The 18,159-nt window shown below is 35.5% G+C and overlaps 2 protein-coding genes and 1 pseudogene across 2 annotated transcripts; 2 read left to right on the forward strand and 1 right to left on the reverse strand.

Moving 5' to 3' along the window:
• The first annotated feature begins 8,613 nt into the window (after positions 1-8,613).
• Positions 8,614-10,395, forward strand: LOC145045103 (putative pentatricopeptide repeat-containing protein At1g10330 pseudogene; annotated as a pseudogene).
• An 896-nt stretch (positions 10,396-11,291) lies between these two features.
• LOC145045112 (protein SRG1-like) lies at positions 11,292-13,606 on the forward strand. The gene is made up of 4 exons (XM_078993456.1): positions 11,292-11,713; positions 11,885-12,132; positions 12,369-12,693; positions 13,217-13,606. Exons 1-4 carry the CDS (start codon positions 11,435-11,437, stop codon positions 13,481-13,483), a joined length of 1,119 nt encoding a protein of 372 aa, XP_078849582.1. The 5' UTR covers positions 11,292-11,434; the 3' UTR covers positions 13,484-13,606.
• A 98-nt stretch (positions 13,607-13,704) lies between these two features.
• Positions 13,705-16,664, reverse strand: LOC145045122 (protein SRG1-like). Its single transcript, XM_078993464.1, has 4 exons — positions 16,366-16,664; positions 16,006-16,253; positions 14,240-14,564; positions 13,705-14,040 (listed from the first exon to the last, which is right to left on the reverse strand). The coding sequence occupies exons 1-4, from the start codon at positions 16,639-16,641 to the stop codon at positions 13,798-13,800; spliced, it is 1,092 nt and encodes a 363-aa protein (XP_078849590.1). The 5' UTR covers positions 16,642-16,664; the 3' UTR covers positions 13,705-13,797.
• Positions 16,665-18,159: the final 1,495 nt, after the last annotated feature.

Raw genomic sequence — 18,159 nt, forward strand, 5'->3', positions numbered from 1 at the left:
CGGAAGACGTAAATAGTGAATTTACGATAGAAGACTTTTTAGCCTTAGCAATCTAAACAAAAGTCGTAGAATATGTTAAACTAAGAGCGTCGATAAAAAGAACGCCCAAATCTGACTTCGTATGAGGAAGTTATGATTTTTCTAAGATTCGGCTTAGCAGTGTACAGCCCGAAACTCGAATTTTAGTTCGAGCGGTTTTTGGCTTACGTGAAATAAATTAGAGTTGAAGATCTCATTAATAGGAACTCAACGGTAAAAAGACAGACGAAAACGGAGTCTGTATGAAGGAGTTACGAATTCTTCGCGGTCATTTAACAGTCTAAACGCCTTGTACTGTTAAATTTAAGATCGGTCGAGAATTAGCTGACGGAGTCAAAATGAAAGTTGTAGATATTATTTTTACCTACGCGTGGATATAAAGAACGTCAAAAATGGAGGTCGTATGTGAAAGTTACGGATTTTAGAAGTCGGAAGTGTGTTGTGCGAAAATGGGTGATGTGGCACAATCTTGGCCATTGCTTTCTCCCCAAGTCTTGCCACTAGATGGTGAGATGTGGCACCAAGTTCAGCCATTTTCACCCTATAAATACCACCTCTCCCACCCTCATTTTCTTCACACCTTTCCCATTCTTTCTTCTCTTTACTCTCTCTCTAGAACCTCTCTCTAGCCCCGAAATCCCCCGAAAAGCCTAGGGAACCTCCCTAGCACGAGGCAGAAGCCCCGGAGTGCTTGACGGCTCCGAGAAGAAGAGCTTTTCAGCTTGGAAACGCTGCTCCAAGCAAAGCCTGGTTTTCTATAAAACCCGCTGTAAGTGAGCTACGCCTACACTATTTTTAATATAGTTTTTATTTAATTATATTAACGTTATTAAGGACATATAATAAATACTTGGGCTATTATTATGGGTTATATAAGTATTTTTTTTAACGCTTATATAATAGTAATAATAGCTAGACTATTAATTAGTCTTGGCGAATAATAGACTAAAATCTATTGGTGATAATACTAGGTTTCGTCGAAGGAAATTATTTTAAAGTAAACGAAGCGCTGTCCGAGTACCGAGTCACCACCTTCTCAGGTGAGTGCATAGTCCCTTTCATGAACATGATTTTAATACAAGTATTGATTGAAATATTAATTATATGTTTATGTGCGAGTTAATTGATGTTTCTTGAAATTCGTGTTAAAGAACATACCTGATTATATTTGATAATTTAGGATAAAGAGTAGACCTAAATTAAATATGAGGAATATTGGGTAGTATATTCTCACGAGTACAAGTGAGTTAAACTCAGAGAATAGAAGTTAGTATATGTCACTTATCCGGGAGTATGGATTAGACATAGTCATTGTCCCTAGTCCAAGAATATGGATTAGGCATAATCATTCGTTAATCCGAGAGTATGGATTAGCTATTGTCCCTAGTCCGAGAGTATGGATTAGGCATAATCATTCATCTTTAATCCGAGAGTATGGATTAGTCATTCGTCCCTAGTCCGAGAGTATGGATTTGGTAAATTCGTTCATTTCTGATCCGAGAGTATGGAGTAGGTAAAACGACTAATCTTAGGTCCGAGAGTATGGATAGCCTCGTTGCGAGGATCGACGGGGTGGGATAAGAGTTGTTTATATATATGTATGGTGAAATTGTATATTTTGTGAATTTTAAACTATATATATGGTATAACATTGTGGGATTGAAATCCCTATGTGCTCACCAGGTTTCCCAACCTGACCCACTCAGTTTATTTATATCACAGGTGTTGATATGAAGTGACATTACACTGAGAGATTTAAAGAGATGTAGACCACTAGTGTGAATAATTGTAAGTTCTGTTTATGCTTATGTTCCTGTATTAACGATGACATCCCAAACGTTTTAAAATGAAATAAATACGTTTCTTCGAAAATGTTTTAATAACGTATTTACCATGTTTTTCTGGGAACAAATTCCGCAACCTTTTTATAAAATGAAGTACTCTGATTTTTATAAAGCATAAACAAAATCGGTCTTTTCTGGCCGTGATTTTGGGGATGTCACATCCGACGTCTTTCATCGTCGTGTTTATAGTCGATAGTATGGTACAATTAATCACATAATACCTTGATATAAATCCGGTTTAAGGTAGTTAGTACAACAGTAGTTACTATAATGCAACACTACAATAGTATATTAATTTCCCCTTTGCATTCACTTTATGATCATTTCACTTAAACAATAATGTATAAACTATATTTTGATAATGATAGTTACACTTGGGAAAATTATACACTTTTACAAGAAACAAGCATACAAAACAGTCGTGCCTTGGTAGAAGGCTACTTTTAGTAGAAAATATAGGATTTTCTAGGATTTACAAACAGTTACAAACATTTACAAAAATTTACAAGCATTCACATACTTTTACTACAAACGTTTACAAACTCATATTTCAAACAGTGTTACAAACATTTTGATGAAAACAATGACACTAAAATACTTATGAACTCACCAACTTTAAAGCTGATAAACTCTTTCAAAATAACTTGTATTCTCAGGTCATCAGTAGACATGTACCGATGCCAGCTTTTGAGAAGATGGAGCGCATTCAAGACTCGTCTTATATTTTGATTTACATTTTTGGTGTCATAGAAACTATACAGAACACACTTGTATTAAATTATATTATTAATGCAATGGATGATGTTGTTTTCTTGTTTATTATTATGTTGTGTTGTGATACTGTACATGACGTCCTCCACCCCCGAACGTTTCCGCCGTTCTGGTTTTGGGGTGTGACAAAGTGCGCCAGGAGCCACCTCCTGGTCGTCCTACCATACATACTAACATACTGTATGTCAAGAGCCGCCTCCTAGTCTTTCATGCATAATACCTAGGGCTAAGCCCCGGGTCTTCCTATCATACATAAACTAAATGGGAAGGCATTGGTGCCTTAGAACCATACAAATAGTGAGGAGACTCACCTTACACTGCTGAAGTCCTGCGGATAAAGTTGTGGCTGCTAGCTAACAAATTTCCGAATCTGTCAACATCAAAATAACACCCAATTGATAATTGGTCCCTAACACATATCCATAAGTTCATGCTTGGGGTAAAAGACCGCTTTACCCCTATCTTAGCTTGATCCAAGCCTAAGGCCCAATCCAAGGCTCGAAAGTTAACTATGAGTCAAAGCCCAATATTTGGCCCAATTTTCCAAATTAGGCCCAAAAATTTACATGGTCTTATTCTAAGGCCTAACCATTTAGTCCAGTCCAAACATTTGGCATTTTTAATGGCCCAATATCTCATAATCATAAAGACCCAATTATGGCCCATCTATGGCCCAAATTTCCAAATTAGGCCCAAACCCCTTACATGGGCCTTACCCTACAACCCAATAAATTATTCTAGTCCATATGCTTGATTTTGGATGGCCTACTAATAGCCCAATCACCAAAGCCCAATAGAATGACCCAACACAAAGCCTAAGTGAAATTAGGGTTTCACATAAAATGACAATTAAGGGTTAAGTGTTTCTCACTTAACCCATTAAGGACTTAATACATAAAGTCCATCACTCTACTAGATAAGTCATGTGGTGTGATTGATGTAATTCACAATTCCATTCCAATGACCCAAATGTGGGTCCCGATAAGTCCAGGGTCTATATATCCAAAATTAGAGTTTCCAACCCAACCATAACCCAATAGGCCCAAAAGTGAAGTCCTTAGATCCATTAGGGTTCATTAGGCCTATTACGGTTTCACTAGGCCCATTAGGGTTTTGCTAGTCGGGCACCACCCATTACTACCTCGGGTAGTGGTGGTCAACGGTGGTTTACGGAGGTGACCACCACCTCACAGTGGTGGTTAGGGTTTCTAGTCCATTTTTGTCTCAGCATCCAAAAACTCACTACACGCAAACAAAAGCACACCGCCATCCAACACGACGGTTGGTGGTGGTAGCCACCACCCTACGACGGTGGTTTGAGTTTTCTTATTATTATTCTTTTTTTTTTCTAATTACAAATTTACAATGAAATAACCTAAAATAAACAGAAACACACACTTGAAATAATCACACACACAACCACCCTTGTGGTGGCCGGTGGTGGTACATGGCGACAGCCACCATGGTTGGCTGCCAAATGACTACTCAACTTGATCAACAACACAAAAACAAACAACTCTTCAGCTGAACACGAAAAAGAAACACACCCATCATAATTCTTATGGTAGTAGGCGACGGTTGCGCGAGATGGCGGGAGCAGTGGTGATAGTGGCTTCACAGCGGAACAGCCGCCTGGCGGCGACAGCAGCGATGAATCCAACAACAGCAACTCGATCGGTCACACCGGAGAAAGGATATAGCTACACTCGGTGGATCGACCGGTCAGAAAAACGCAACTAAATGGCGATTGTGACTGTGATGCTCACACATGGCAGCTGAGATGCTTACCAGAGGTGGGGTTTGCTTCCTCTACCCATGACGTCGGGAAGTCACGGTGGCGTTTCATTGGCACGATAGCAAGTGGCGGTTCACGATTACGATGTCCTGCAGTCACGGTGGCGGTGGCGCTTCGTTGGCGGAGTGGTCGCTTGGCAGCACGTTTGACCAGAAAACAAATGAAGAAGAGTGGTGGCGGCTGACAACTCTCACATGTCGGTTGAGGAACCCTTGCTAGGGTTAGCGTTTGTAGAGGGTGACGGGTTTTATACCCGGTCACATGAGGTCTTTTGCAATAATTCCATTTCAGTCCCTCCCATCAAATTCTTTTCAACTTAAGCCCAAAAATTACCCTTTATCCCCTGATTCCATAATTTCCTTTCATAATAAGTCCTGAAATTACCAATCAGCCCCCTAAGCCTTCAAATCTTTGCAATTTAAGTCCATTAATTACCAAACACACCCTAACTTATGAAACCCTTTCAAATTAAATCCAGAACTTACACTTTTAACCCCAAACTTCTAAAATTGTAACAATTAACCCTCGGGACCAATAACTTGCTATATTATTATGGATTTTAAGGCTAATATTAATTTATCAATTTGCTCCTTTATTTTATTTAATAAACGAGGTGTTACAAGTCCCCCCACTTAAATTAGATTTCGTCCTCAAAATCATTCCTTACCATTCCTTACGTGTCAAACCACTTAAGTAACATGGTCACCATCATAGCACACCCTAGCCTTCCCAGAGCAACCATGACCAATCTTCGTAAAGCCCAAAATCCGTAGGTGAACGAATTCCTCACAATGAGAGCACATATACTTCATCTGAAATCTGCTGTCTCGAGATGGTCTGAATCCTTGACAGACCACTCATATTGAATCATTATCGTTGAATCCAGTCCGTTTATCCCTCAACTAACTACTCCACTTTTAATAGCTCGAGGTTCCCACTATAAAATAGGATCACATACCTAATTATCCCTACAGTTCATTTAGCATAACCCAAGCAATTTGTTATTCCATCCAAACTTGCAACCTAAACACAAATAATAATACTGCCAATCGCTGAAACTGTCCAAACATTAAACTGCCTGAAGTAGTATGCTGCCACATGGCTGCTTGCCAAAATCTACCGAGACCTCCCTGGTCTCAATTCGTTCACCAATCATCTGAAATACTGGGTTCCGGCCCGGCTGCGGAGCCAAAGGACTCCCTACTTAGTTAACTCACATGACTTCTGCACGAAATCCTTCTGTGGAACTAGTCTCCACTAGTTATCATGCCACTGTGACTTTAACAACTTTCTGATCTAACTGATTGGGTCCTTGCATTGAATCCTGTCATCATCAAATCCAAGACTAAAAGTGATTTCTACCTAACCAATGGTAGCCTTATATCACAAACGACCTCATACGGTCCATTGCTTTCCCTGATCTCATATCCGTAGAGGCATTCCAACGGTCGTATCGCTGGCTCAACCAGATCTAATCCATTTGGGTAAATTTGAATTCCAATCCGTGGATTTCCATATCCTCACTACTACACCTGAACTGGTGGGTACTACTGTTCCTTCCGCGTCCTAACAATGCACTCATGCTATCAACCAACCTAGTGAATGCTACGGCTACACCCGCATACTTACAACACTCTATCACTATCTGCCGACCTCATGAATGCTACGGCTACACCCGTAGAATTACAACATCCTAACACCATCTGGCTGTTAGTGAATGCCACGGCTACCCCCGTAGTCTTACAACACTTTCCATACCATCTGACTATTAGTGAATACTACGGCTACCCCCGTAGTCTTACAACACTTTCCATACCATCTGACTGTTAGTGAATGCTACAGCTACCCACGTAGTCTGGCAACACTTTCCATATTGGATCGAACACGCACTCGACCTAACACACAATTGAACTTGATTCCTAACTGGACCTCTAACCTGGTTCCCTAAACCCGTTATCCGGTGCCAAGGAAAACGTGAACCAAATGTTGGAACGTTTTCTGAACTCCCAACTCACCCAATCATCAATCAAGAAGTTTTAGTCTGAGATGTTTACTCTAATAAAAAGAACATGTTTTGAGATGAAACTCTGATTTGATATAACGATTTTGGTTTATGAATGAAATGATTGATAATTATGGTTTTTATTAATGATTTTAAACGGAATTTTTGAATCGTATTTTTAGGATGTTACATTTTCCCTCTCTCGATATAGCATTTATGCTAGTAAATATTTGAGCTCGAACTCTATATCATATGAAAGGGAGCTATTGATTAAGCGCCCATAATGTTATGTCTTAGAGCTTGTACTGTAAGTAGTCTAGAGTAGGGATGAACTTTTTAACCGAAAAAACGAAACAGAGTCGGAACCAATTGGACCCGAATAATGGTATTTGGTCCGATTTTCGGTTTTCAGTTTACGGCTTATTTGGTTTTCAGTTCCGGTCCGGTTCCGATTCCGAACACCTTCTTAGATGACACATTTCTTAGTAGAATCGAATCAAAACCGAAACCAAGTATTCAGTTCGGTTTGATTCTAGACCGGTTTACATGCCTAATATAAAATATACATGGTAAAGTGATTATCGTTAACACCGATAATGAAAAAACGTCAAGTTGTTCAACTACAAAACTACAATTAGAGACTTGTGTATAAGCCCAACCTACTCCTCAAATTTTCTTAAATAGTGTTAATTTTTTTTCGTATAAATACAACCATTGAAAAATACTTGGGCTACACTTAAGTTTCTATGTCTAAAGAAACAGTCTAAATTTGAAAGATTGACAACCCAAACAAAAAGAGCTAAATGTAAAAAGATAAAAAAAAAAAAAGAACAATGAGTCTAAATTTAAAAGATCAAAAAGAGCTAAGTGTAAAAAGATAAAAAAAAAAGAACAACAAAGAGCCCAAGAGGTTAAACACCCTCTTAATCAATTTGGGTCTTGGGATGATATCGACAATGAGGGAATGAAAAAGAAACAGGCACATGCCACCGTCCAGCGGCACATAGCGCCTCACCCTCACGACCCTGCTCCACCCACTCCCATCGACTTTTCCGGCAGCCTTCACTGCCACGCCGGCAGTTCCACAGCTTCAGCGACTTCCCTCTGAACCTGCAAGAATGCAACAAGTAAGCATTAAGCATTTAAGCAAAGTTCTTAGAGTTATTTCAATTATGTGTCATTTTCTTGAAAAGTTGAAATTAGCAATTAGGTTTATTTGATTAAGGTTAGCATGTAGTTATTACTTGTTGAAACTTGAAATTAGTTATCTTCATATCTTGATGTTGAATTATTGATGAAATATTGAAATTGGTTGTAGGTTTGAGTTTCCAAAGTTCACCGGTAGGTTTCTGAAATTAGTAATTGAGTTTTGTTGTCTATCTGTTGCCTAAAGTTCCAATCTCATTGACGACAATTTCATGTTGAGTTTTGTTGAAATCTTTTTGCTTAAGTTGTTTAAATATTTAAATTTAAGGTCCCATTGGGTCTTTTTTTGGACAAGAAGCTCCAACTCCAACTCCAAGAATGAAACAAGTAAGTTACTAAAAATCTAAAAGTAGTTGTTCTTTTGCTTTGAGAAGTAGAGATTTATAAGTTGTCTTCATGTCTTGATGAAATATTTGAAAGTAGTTGTAGATTTTGGCTTTCCATTGATGAAATATTGAAATTAGTTGTTCTTTTGCTTGTAGTTATAGACAAATTCTTTATTAGATCCGTCATGATAATACCTTGTTCTAGTTAGTTTTATGCATTTAAAAACCAAACTTTTTTAAGCTATGATGCATATTACGTTTAAGATCGACTCACATATTTTCTATGGTTAGTATTAGTTGAGGGATGAACTGGAGAATGAAACTATGCAGCTTTGAGTACATAATTTTGAATTAATAGCATGTAAAGTTAACATGATGCTTATTGAATTAATAGAATGTAAAGTTAACATGTCGGAAGAAATCATTGCTATCTACGATTTCGTCACTGCAAAATGACAAAAAGCCCATCTACAATTTTGATAGCTATATAAGTAATTTTTTTTTGGATATTCTTTTTAAAAAAAATATAAAAATAGGTGAAATTTTGTCGTTTCTATTTTCCTTATTAAAATTCAGAATCTATGCTTGCATTTTAAAATTTTTAATTAATAATTAAATACGTATCTTATACTGTCTCATTATTTCAGCTGTCCATCCAATGAATTGGCTCCGGGATGTTTCTCTCGCCGGAATCTCTACTGCAACTCCTTCAACGTTTCATCAAAAACTCCATCCAAATCAAGCAAATTCATTCCCTCCTCATCATCAGCGGTAATCTCCTCCCTAACCCTAACCCTAACCCCAACTCATCTACCTTCAAATGGATACCCACCTTACTCTACAACACTCTCATCAGAGCTTACCTCAATATCCATCTCCCTCACACTACCTTACTCCTTTTCACCCACATGCTTTCCCATAACATCCCACCAAACCCCCATACTTTCCCTTCACTAACCAAAGCCACCGTTGCTGCTTATACAACCCCTTCCCTCATCGCTAAACCCCTTTACACTCAAGCCCTCAAGCGCGGAGTATTATCAGATCCCTTTGTACAAACATCATTCATTCATTTGTATGCTAAAAGCAACTGTATTTCCTATGCACAGAAGGTGTTCGATGAAATGCCTGAACCATGCCTTGTTTCCTGTAACGCTATGCTTGATGGGTTTTGCAAGAATGGGGATATGGGTTCTGCTGTTTCCTTCTTCGAATCAATGCCTGTGAGGGATGTTTATTCATGGACTACCATCATCAACGGGTACAGCAAGAGAGGGTGTTACGACACTGCAATTCGGTTTTTTCAAAGGTGTTTAAGAGATTGTTCTGTGAAAGCTAATGAAGCTACATTCGTTAGTGTTCTTTCTGCTTGTGTTCATTCTGTTACATTTGGGAAACAGATACATGGGTATATCATCAAGAACAAGGATCAAGTAACTCCCTTTATCGGGACATCACTGATATATTTATATGGGAAAACGGGTCATTTAGATTACGCCACAAAAGTGTTTGAAAGTATGTTGAAAAAGGAAACATGTACATGGAATGCAATGATTTGTGCTCTATCTTCACATGGAAAAGACAAAAAGGTTTTAGAAATGTTTGATAAGATGAAGATTGAAGGGTATCATCCAAATGAAGTTACCTTTGTTGGGATTCTTGCTGCTTGTTCAAATTGCAACCTTATAAATTTAGGTTTAGAATTATTCTACTCAACGTTGCCTCAATTTGGTGTTGTTCCAAAAATGGAACATTATGGATGTGTGGTTGATTTATTGGGTAGATCAGGGTTTTTAGCAGAAGCAAAAGATTTCATAAGTAGGATGCCATTTGAGCCTGATGCCTCTGTTTTAGGTGCTCTTTTGGGTGCTTGTAAGCTTCATGGGGATATTGATTTAGGAAATGAGGTGGCTAAAAGGCTTCTTGAGGTAGATCCACAACAATGTGGTCAATATATAGTTTTATCGAGTCTTTATGCTGATGTTGAGAATTGGGGTCATGCTGCCTTTTTGAGGAATGTTATGGTTGGATTAGGTGTTCATAAACCTCGGGGTTATAGTTTTGTTAGCTCAATGTAAAGAATTAGTTTGTGCACATTAAGGAATGTTAGGGTTGTCATAACATGTATTAGATTTTTAGTATTAATAAAATGGTTCCTTTAAAGGAGTTGACTCCAAATATATTATGAACTTCATGGGAAAATGTAGTGTAAATTTGAAGCTTAGTACATGGATTTTCATTTACCATAGACTTACGAAAAGTCTATTTGAAGGCATGAAGTATGATAAGGGAATTAATTTGGTTACAACTAACTCACTTTGGATGTTACACAACCCAATTTCTTTGTAAATAAGTGTTTCGTATTGTAATAGATATTAAAGAAATTCAATGATACTTTCTTCTCCTTGTTAACTTATTCATCCATTTTGGTGATAATCTAGCGAAGGGGTTGATAAACACAAAACAACACAACACAACATGTATTTCTCATTCACTCGATTGAGTGAAGAATTGGGCAAAACGTATGAGTGGGTACCTACCCAATTTATTAATTCACAAACCTTTAAATTCCTTTTGGGTGATTGTCAAGATCCAAGAAACTAGATTGTAACCAATGGAAAGAAAAATAGTTTGAAATTATCCGAAACACCAATCTTTCTTTACAAACTAATTAAACACGCCCCAAAAAAATTACCATTAACTTTCGTTTCTCAAACAGACAACAAACTATTTATTTTTCACAAAATACTATTATTTTAAAAAATGTCATCGGAAGAAGGTAAACAACTAGAACTTTGTGTTCACAAAATACAATCATTTTATTGGTATTTTGTGAATAAAAAAAAAAATAATTTATTACCTACTAATGATAATTTCTTTAGACAATAACGTTTTGTAGGAAAACAAGTATTAATCTAACTTCCAAATAAATAGTAGGATGATTGAATCGTGGGAATGGGGTGTCTCACTGTTTGTGTTGTCCATCACTTCATAAACTACAAAATAATACAAAAAAAAAAGACTCTTTTTGTTCCTTACAAGAAATTAAACCTGCAAAGAAGATAACATAATATTTTATTCCAAAATAAAATAACATAATATTTAGTTGCTATCCCTCCTTACAATTTACAACATATATAGATGCTATCATTATCTTATCCTATTATCCTATATGGCTTTAAAAAAAATACTATGTACGTCCTTAACAAAATGCAATGTGATTTAGTTTAGTTAAATACTACGGAAACCAGAGTGTTTTCTTACATAAATTGAGCATGAATTAGTATTAATTTTTGAAATAAATAGTTGATACGCATTGAATAAGGCGACAAGAAGTAGTATTTTGTGACCAACGGAAATAGGTGTAAAATCCTGTCTTATAATCGTCTAATTCCCCCCATTAATTATTAAGAAGTGGTATGTATGCATGTGCACTCTTCTCTGTTGACCAATGGAAAACCACAACGATGAATCGATCAATTTCGGGAGATCACTGATAGTACCAAGTGTTCAAGAACTTGCTAAGAAATCCATCACCAAGATCCCACCTCGGTATGTGCGCCAAGATCATAATCAGAAACCCTTAATCACTTCATCCGACGACACCTCCAATCTCTCTGTACCTGTCATTGATCTTCACACCTTATTCGCAACCGATTTCGGATCTTCGACGTCTTCTTCTGAGCTCACTAAGCTTCATACAGCTGCTAAAGAATGGGGTTTCTTCCAGGTCAGAGTTCTTAAAGTCTATTTGATTCGATTTAATCCTTGTAAATTAGAAATTGTATATGTTGTTGGATTGCAAATCACGATGAAATCCAAATCAAGTACTAACATATGCTAAGAATCAAAGTTTTGTTTCCATTATATCGTATTCAGCTCATATAGTCGATAAAAACAGGTTATAAACCATGGAGTAAGTGAGCCCTTATTAGAGGATTTTAAAAGCGAAGTCTTGAACTTCTTCAAGCTTCCAATGGAGGAAAAACAGAAGCTCTGGCAGGAAGAAGACAATCATGAAGGTTTTGGTCAGCTTTTCGTTGTATCAGAGGAGCAGAAGCTTGATTGGTGTGACATGTTTTACATAACTACCCTTCCACACAATCTTAGACAATTTCAACTATTTCAAAAGTTACCTTCGGTTCTCAGGTTGTTTCTTCCTTCTACAAATGAAAAGTCTATAACTTTGAATGTTCTGTTATTGATTGTTGTAACTTAAATAAATGTAAGGTTTTCTCCATTAAGTCCTCACTTTTTACAAAATTGCTATATTGTCGTTTTCTTATATATCTTTTAATCATAATCATCGATCCAGACAATATATAATGTGAAGAAAAAAAGAAACACAACCCTAATTGTTTTAACAACATTGAAGAAATTTGTAGAGAGAAATTGGAAGCTTACTCTATGGAAATAAAAAAGCTAGCAATGGCTATCTTAGGTCAAATGGCTAAAGCTCTAGGGATTGATGGAGAAGAAATGAGTGAATTGTTTGATGATGGGGTTCAGTCGATAAGAATGAATTACTATCCTCCATGTCCGGAACCGGAATCGGCTTTGGGATTCACCCCTCATTCCGATGCCGATGCTTTAACGATTCTCTATCAATTAACCGAAACAGAGGGACTTCAAGTTCGAAAAGATGGAAAATGGGTATCCGTTAAACCTCTTCCAAATGCTTTGGTAGTCAACATTGGAGACATAATGGAGGTAACAACATAATTCCATTATTGTTTTTAGAGTAAATTACACGAATGGTCCCTATGGTTTAGGGTAATTTACACGTTTGGTCCCTAACTTATTTTTTTAACTCTGAAGCCCCTACTGTTTGTTTTTGTTACGCGGTTGGTCCCTATCTTACCTAAAAAGACTATTATACCCTTGATTTTTTTAATTTATCTAAATAAACACACCCCTAATCCTACCCCCTCACCTTACCTCACTTACCCCATCATTTTTTTCTCTTTAAATAATAGTCTTTTTAGATAAGACAGGGACCAAACGTGTAACAAAAATAAACATTAGGGACCAAACGTGTAACAAAAACAAACCATAGGGACCTTCCGAGTTAAAAAAATAAGTTAGGGACCAAGCATGCAAATTACCTCAAACCATAGGGACCATTCGTGTAATTTACTCTTGTTTTTATTGCTTGTGTATCTGAAACTTGGAAAAAAGAAAACAAACGTGTAACCAAAACCCAAAAAACCTCAAATTTGATATTTGTTTGTAGATCATAACTAATGGCGTGTATAAGAGCATCGAGCATCGAGCAATAGTGCATTCAAACATCGAGAGATTATCGGTTGCCACATTTTATAGCTCGGGTATGGGTACTGAATTGGGGCCCGCAAGAAGTCTTGTTGCACAACATAATATAGCAAACTTCCGCCGAGTCCCTCTTGAGGAATATTTCAAGGGATTTTTTGCTCGAAAGCTAGATGGAAAGTCATTTTTGGATTATATGAAAGTTGAAGAATTGAAGAAAAATGTTACGTAGTTGAATTGTAGGTTTGTTGTGTTTTCTGGTTTTATTTCTTTTTGAAGTATGAAGCTCCATTAAATGAGGCAAAAGGATATGGTTATCATGATTCATGAATGAAGCTTTTAACTTTGCTGATTGTGAACACATACAAAAGATGTTTATTTATAAAAAAAACTCGGTTAAAATACCCGACATACAAAAATTGAGAATGAGGCTAAACTACAACTACCAACTTTTCTTACAATACTTTAGAACGATTTTGAATTTCACAAAACAAAAGAAACCATCGATATAGTTCAAACTATATAACCTTTTTCATTCAAGTACGCTTAAAGTTTCATAAACTCCAAGTTTGATTTACCATCAAGCTTTCGAGCAAAAAAATCCTTGTAATATTCCTCAAAAGTGACACGTCGAAAGTTTGCTACATTATGTTGTGCAACAAGGCTTCTTGCGGGGCCTACTTCTACACCCATATTGGAGCTGTAGAATGTTGCCACTGATAACCTATCTTCGTTTGATTGCACTGTTGCACAATGCTCTATGCTCTTGTATACACCATTACTTACAACCTGTAAACATACAAAGTTAGGTTGAGCACAATTCGATTAGGTTCATTTTTCCCTAGAAAACAAAAAAAATCCTAGATAGACATTTAAATAAGTAAAATGATATCATAAACACATTCTATTTTTTGTATGAAAACGGATTGAAAATATCAAATCGATTATCCTTTTGTCATCTTGCTGAAATCATGAATTATGTTGTTACCTCCATTATGTCCCCAATGTTGACTACCAAAGCATTTGGCAAAGGTTTGACGGATACCCATTTTCCATTTTTTCGAACTTGGAGGCCAGTGTTTTTGGTTAGTTGATAGAGGATTGTTAATCCAGTTGCATCAGAATGAGGGGAGAATCCCATAGCCAATTCTGGTTCAGGACATTGGGGATAATAATTCATTTGTAGGAACTGGGCCCCATCATCAAATAACTCCCTCATTTCCTCCTTGCTCATCCCTAGAGCCTTACCCATTTCACCCAAGATGCCTACTGCTAGCTTTTTTATTTCCCTAGAGTATGTGTCCACCTTCTCACTGGATAAATAATGTTTCGAAAATATTTGACAAAATGCAAGGAAAAAAGAAATAGAAAATGAATAATTTGTTAACATATGAGATGAAGAAAGCTCATTCTTTCTGGATTAACTCAAATAGGAAACACCCATATATAACTTATCGGATTAAGGCATGCACTTATTAAGTCAATCAAGTCAAAGAATACGAAATAATGAATTATATGAGTAACTTGAAGACAAATTAGGTAATTGTCTTTTTTTTTTTTTTTTTTACCTGACGTGCATGCATGATCATACGTACAACTTGCACGATGTCCGCTAAAGTTTTTTTTATATCGTTTTATGCATTTTTATACTACTAATATTTATTATTTGTTATCGATAGTAATTAAACCCACTATCTTATCATCTACATTTTTTATGTATATAATATTCCTATATATTAAAAAGTGGTAGAGATAACAAAGCGATACGTAATCTAGTACAGATAACAAAGAAATACGATAAGTATGCTGGATAACGGGTGAAATATATATATATATATATATATATATATATATATATATATATATATATATATATATATATATATATATATATATATATATATTTGTCATAGATTCTAAACCTTAGATAACTTTAAAAAGTAAAAATAAAAAGAGAATAAACAAGTATAATAAATATTTAATCAAATTTCAATGTTAATTTATAGCAATGCAACCAAATTTAACTAATTTTAATTTATAAATTCAAAACATGAAAAATACCTCCAATATTCAGTTTTCCATTCAAAACCTATAACTTCTGAACATTAGTCACAACAAAAAAGGATAAACGGTAAACCGGTAAAGGATAAAAGCCGTAAAGTGGTAAATTCAATTTTTTATAATTTTTTCAAAAAACAAATCAAGGAAGGGTATCTACTATCAAAATAGGGATTTTGACAGAGGTGTTTGGGAATATTTTTTAAATGATTTTTACCTTTTAACTTTTCTAAAAAATTATAAAGATGTTTGGAAGATGCAAAAATTCTTTTCAAAATAACTTTTTATAAAGAAGAAAAGAGTGGATTTTCAAAAGTCAAGAAAAAGTGTATTTTTTGTAACTTTTGAACTTTTAAAACTAAATCACGTTCAAAAATTAAAAAATACTACCGAAACACTTTTTAAAACAGACTTTTAGCTTTTGTTTCCTAAAAAAAAACTTTTACAAAAAGAACTTTTAAATTTAAAAAGTAACCACAAACACCCCGTAATAATTAGAATTAGACAAAAACTCAACAGCGTGATTTCATTACAACTTCAAATAACAAACACGTCCAACATTATCTACTACACCCCACTTTATTATTGCTAAAATAATCACTTTTAAAACGCATATATATCCAGTAATTAACAGACATGCATGCAAAATTAAAAAATTAATTAAGCTAGTTTCATTTGGAGTAGGAAAAAAAGAACCTGAGGATGGGAGGTAACTTCTGAAACAGTTTAGAATTTCTGATATTATATGGAAGGGTATTTACGTAAAACTTGTCACACCAATCAAGCTTCTGATCCTCGGATGCAACAAACAGTTGACCGAAACCCTCTTGGCAGTCTTCTTTCTGCCAAAGCTTTTCTTTCTCCTCCATTGGAAGCTTGAACAACTTCAAAACTTCACTCTTGAAATCCTCTAATAAAGACTCACTTATTCCATGGTTTATAACCTGTTAATTCATTTAGCATATTAACATCATGATTTCGAAACGTAATTAACCATGGAATTGAAACAACTTGTAATTATAAGAACGACTAAATAATTAATTAGTGAATGCTGACCTGGAAGAAACCCCATTCTTTAGAAGCTGAATGAAGCTTATTGAGCTCAGAGGAATAAGTGGAAGATTCAGAATCGGTTGAAAATAAGGTGTGAAGATCAATCACAGGTATAGATAGAGTGGAGGTGTCATCGGATGATTTGAATAAGGGTTTCTGATGATCTTGGCGTACATAACGAGGTGGGATCTTTGTGATGGATTTCTTAGCAAGTTCTTGGACACATGGTACTATTAGTGATCTCCCAAAATTGATCCCTACATCTTTGTGGTTTTCCATGGATATTCAGTCTTGAAGAATACTAATTGAGGGAATGTAAGATAGTGTATGTGTGTATAATGGTACTTATAACATGATAGTGTTAATTGTTGTGTTGCTTGTCAATTCGTTATATTTTAAACAACTCTGAAAATTTGAACTTTTTTATGGTGTCGTTCTCAAAATATTTTCTTAATATTTGTAAAATTTGTAATACAGAAAAAGAAGATGAAGACCATCGGTATAGGAAACTTAGATATTTTCTATTCATCCTTTATGAAACTTAAAGTTGCAATGAAATAACCACAGAATAATGAACACTTAAAATCTCCCAGAAAAAAGTGAATTAAGGACCGAGAAACTATTTTTGTACGTCTCTGAATTCGGTATCCTAACACAAAATCAACCTAACAGTAGTAAAATATAATGTAAATAAAGGAAGAAGCTTGACACACAAAAAATAAATGTTTTTTTCTTTAAAAAAATATCTATAGTGGTCAAATCAGAAAAAATGGTAAAGTTTAATGGTTTTAATGAAAAAAATATAACAATAATTGTTGAACTTATTTGTTTTATGAATTTGCAAAGACCAACTACCTATTAAGGTAAGTTCAGCCACTTGAGCCTTGTACGTGATTTGTTTTTGATGATTTGGAACCAATACCCCTAGCATATTTACTAACGGTAGTAGCCATAATGATCCAATCCAAACTAGAAAATAAAATTTAAATTAATATGATAACAATGCACTCTACCTACGGGTTGTGTGCATGACTAGCTGAAATAATGTACAATTTAAAACCGGAGGAATGAACAAGTAGATGAGACAAGTGAATCAACCATATTATATTTAAGTGACTTGATAAAGTAACTCCATAAAAGCCGGCCATGGCAATTGAGTTCCAGCCAAGGGAGTTATATACTTGTATATGATTGGCAAAACAAACAGATAACAATAATATCAAAATTAAAATTAATTGTATGTTTTTGTAAGTTTGGGCATGCTTTCTTCTTTGGCGTCGCATCATGCAGGTAAAATTAAATTTGTGTCGTTCTCATTAGGGTCACATCATAAAAAAATGACCTAGTCCTAGTACAGATGAAAAGGACATGAAGTAAATGGATGGGTTTAATGTTAAGATGATGTTGATGCACTTTAACTAGAATAGATACAACCGAAGTTATTATTTATTAGCAAGACACTTTAACTAGATCCAACCGGATTTATTATGTATTAGCAAGATACTTTGAAAACGAAAACAATACTTTGAAAACAATACTTGGCAATTTCGACTCGTTTTTCTAAACTATATGAATTTGGATTATATTTTATCTCCCACTAGCCAAATAGGCTAATTGTAGATTTCATCATCCATCTCATATCTCAACATTACTTGTACGAATCGCCTTGAATCATAGCCATATGAAAGGCCTTCTTCTTTATCAGCAAGTTAACTTCTAAAACCTAGAGTTGTTTACTTACTTTGGCATCGTAGTTCTGACATTGATTGCTCCTTATCTTTTTGATGCCATCTATGT

This window comes from Lactuca saligna, chromosome 1, assembly GCF_052625555.1.
Source record: "Lactuca saligna cultivar CGN05327 chromosome 1, ASM5262555v1, whole genome shotgun sequence".
Taxonomy (NCBI): domain Eukaryota; kingdom Viridiplantae; phylum Streptophyta; class Magnoliopsida; order Asterales; family Asteraceae; genus Lactuca; species Lactuca saligna.

What these genes read in the sequence shown, in the direction of transcription:
- LOC145045112 (XM_078993456.1), top strand. Translation starts at nt 11,435, where the DNA reads ATGGAAAACCACAACGATGAATCGATCAATTTCGGGAGATCACTGATA. An exon ending in AAGAATGGGGTTTCTTCCAG is followed by an intron (nt 11,714 to 11,884) that starts GTCAGAGTTCTT and finishes CGATAAAAACAG; the next exon opens with GTTATAAACCATGGAGTAAG. An exon ending in ACATTGGAGACATAATGGAG is followed by an intron (nt 12,694 to 13,216) that starts GTAACAACATAA and finishes ATTTGTTTGTAG; the next exon opens with ATCATAACTAATGGCGTGTA.
- LOC145045122 (XM_078993464.1), bottom strand. Translation starts at nt 16,641, where the DNA reads ATGGAAAACCACAAAGATGTAGGGATCAATTTTGGGAGATCACTAATA. An exon ending in AAGAATGGGGTTTCTTCCAG is followed by an intron (nt 16,254 to 16,365) that starts GTCAGCATTCAC and finishes ATGAATTAACAG; the next exon opens with GTTATAAACCATGGAATAAG. An exon ending in ACATTGGGGACATAATGGAG is followed by an intron (nt 14,041 to 14,239) that starts GTAACAACATAA and finishes GTATGTTTACAG; the next exon opens with GTTGTAAGTAATGGTGTATA.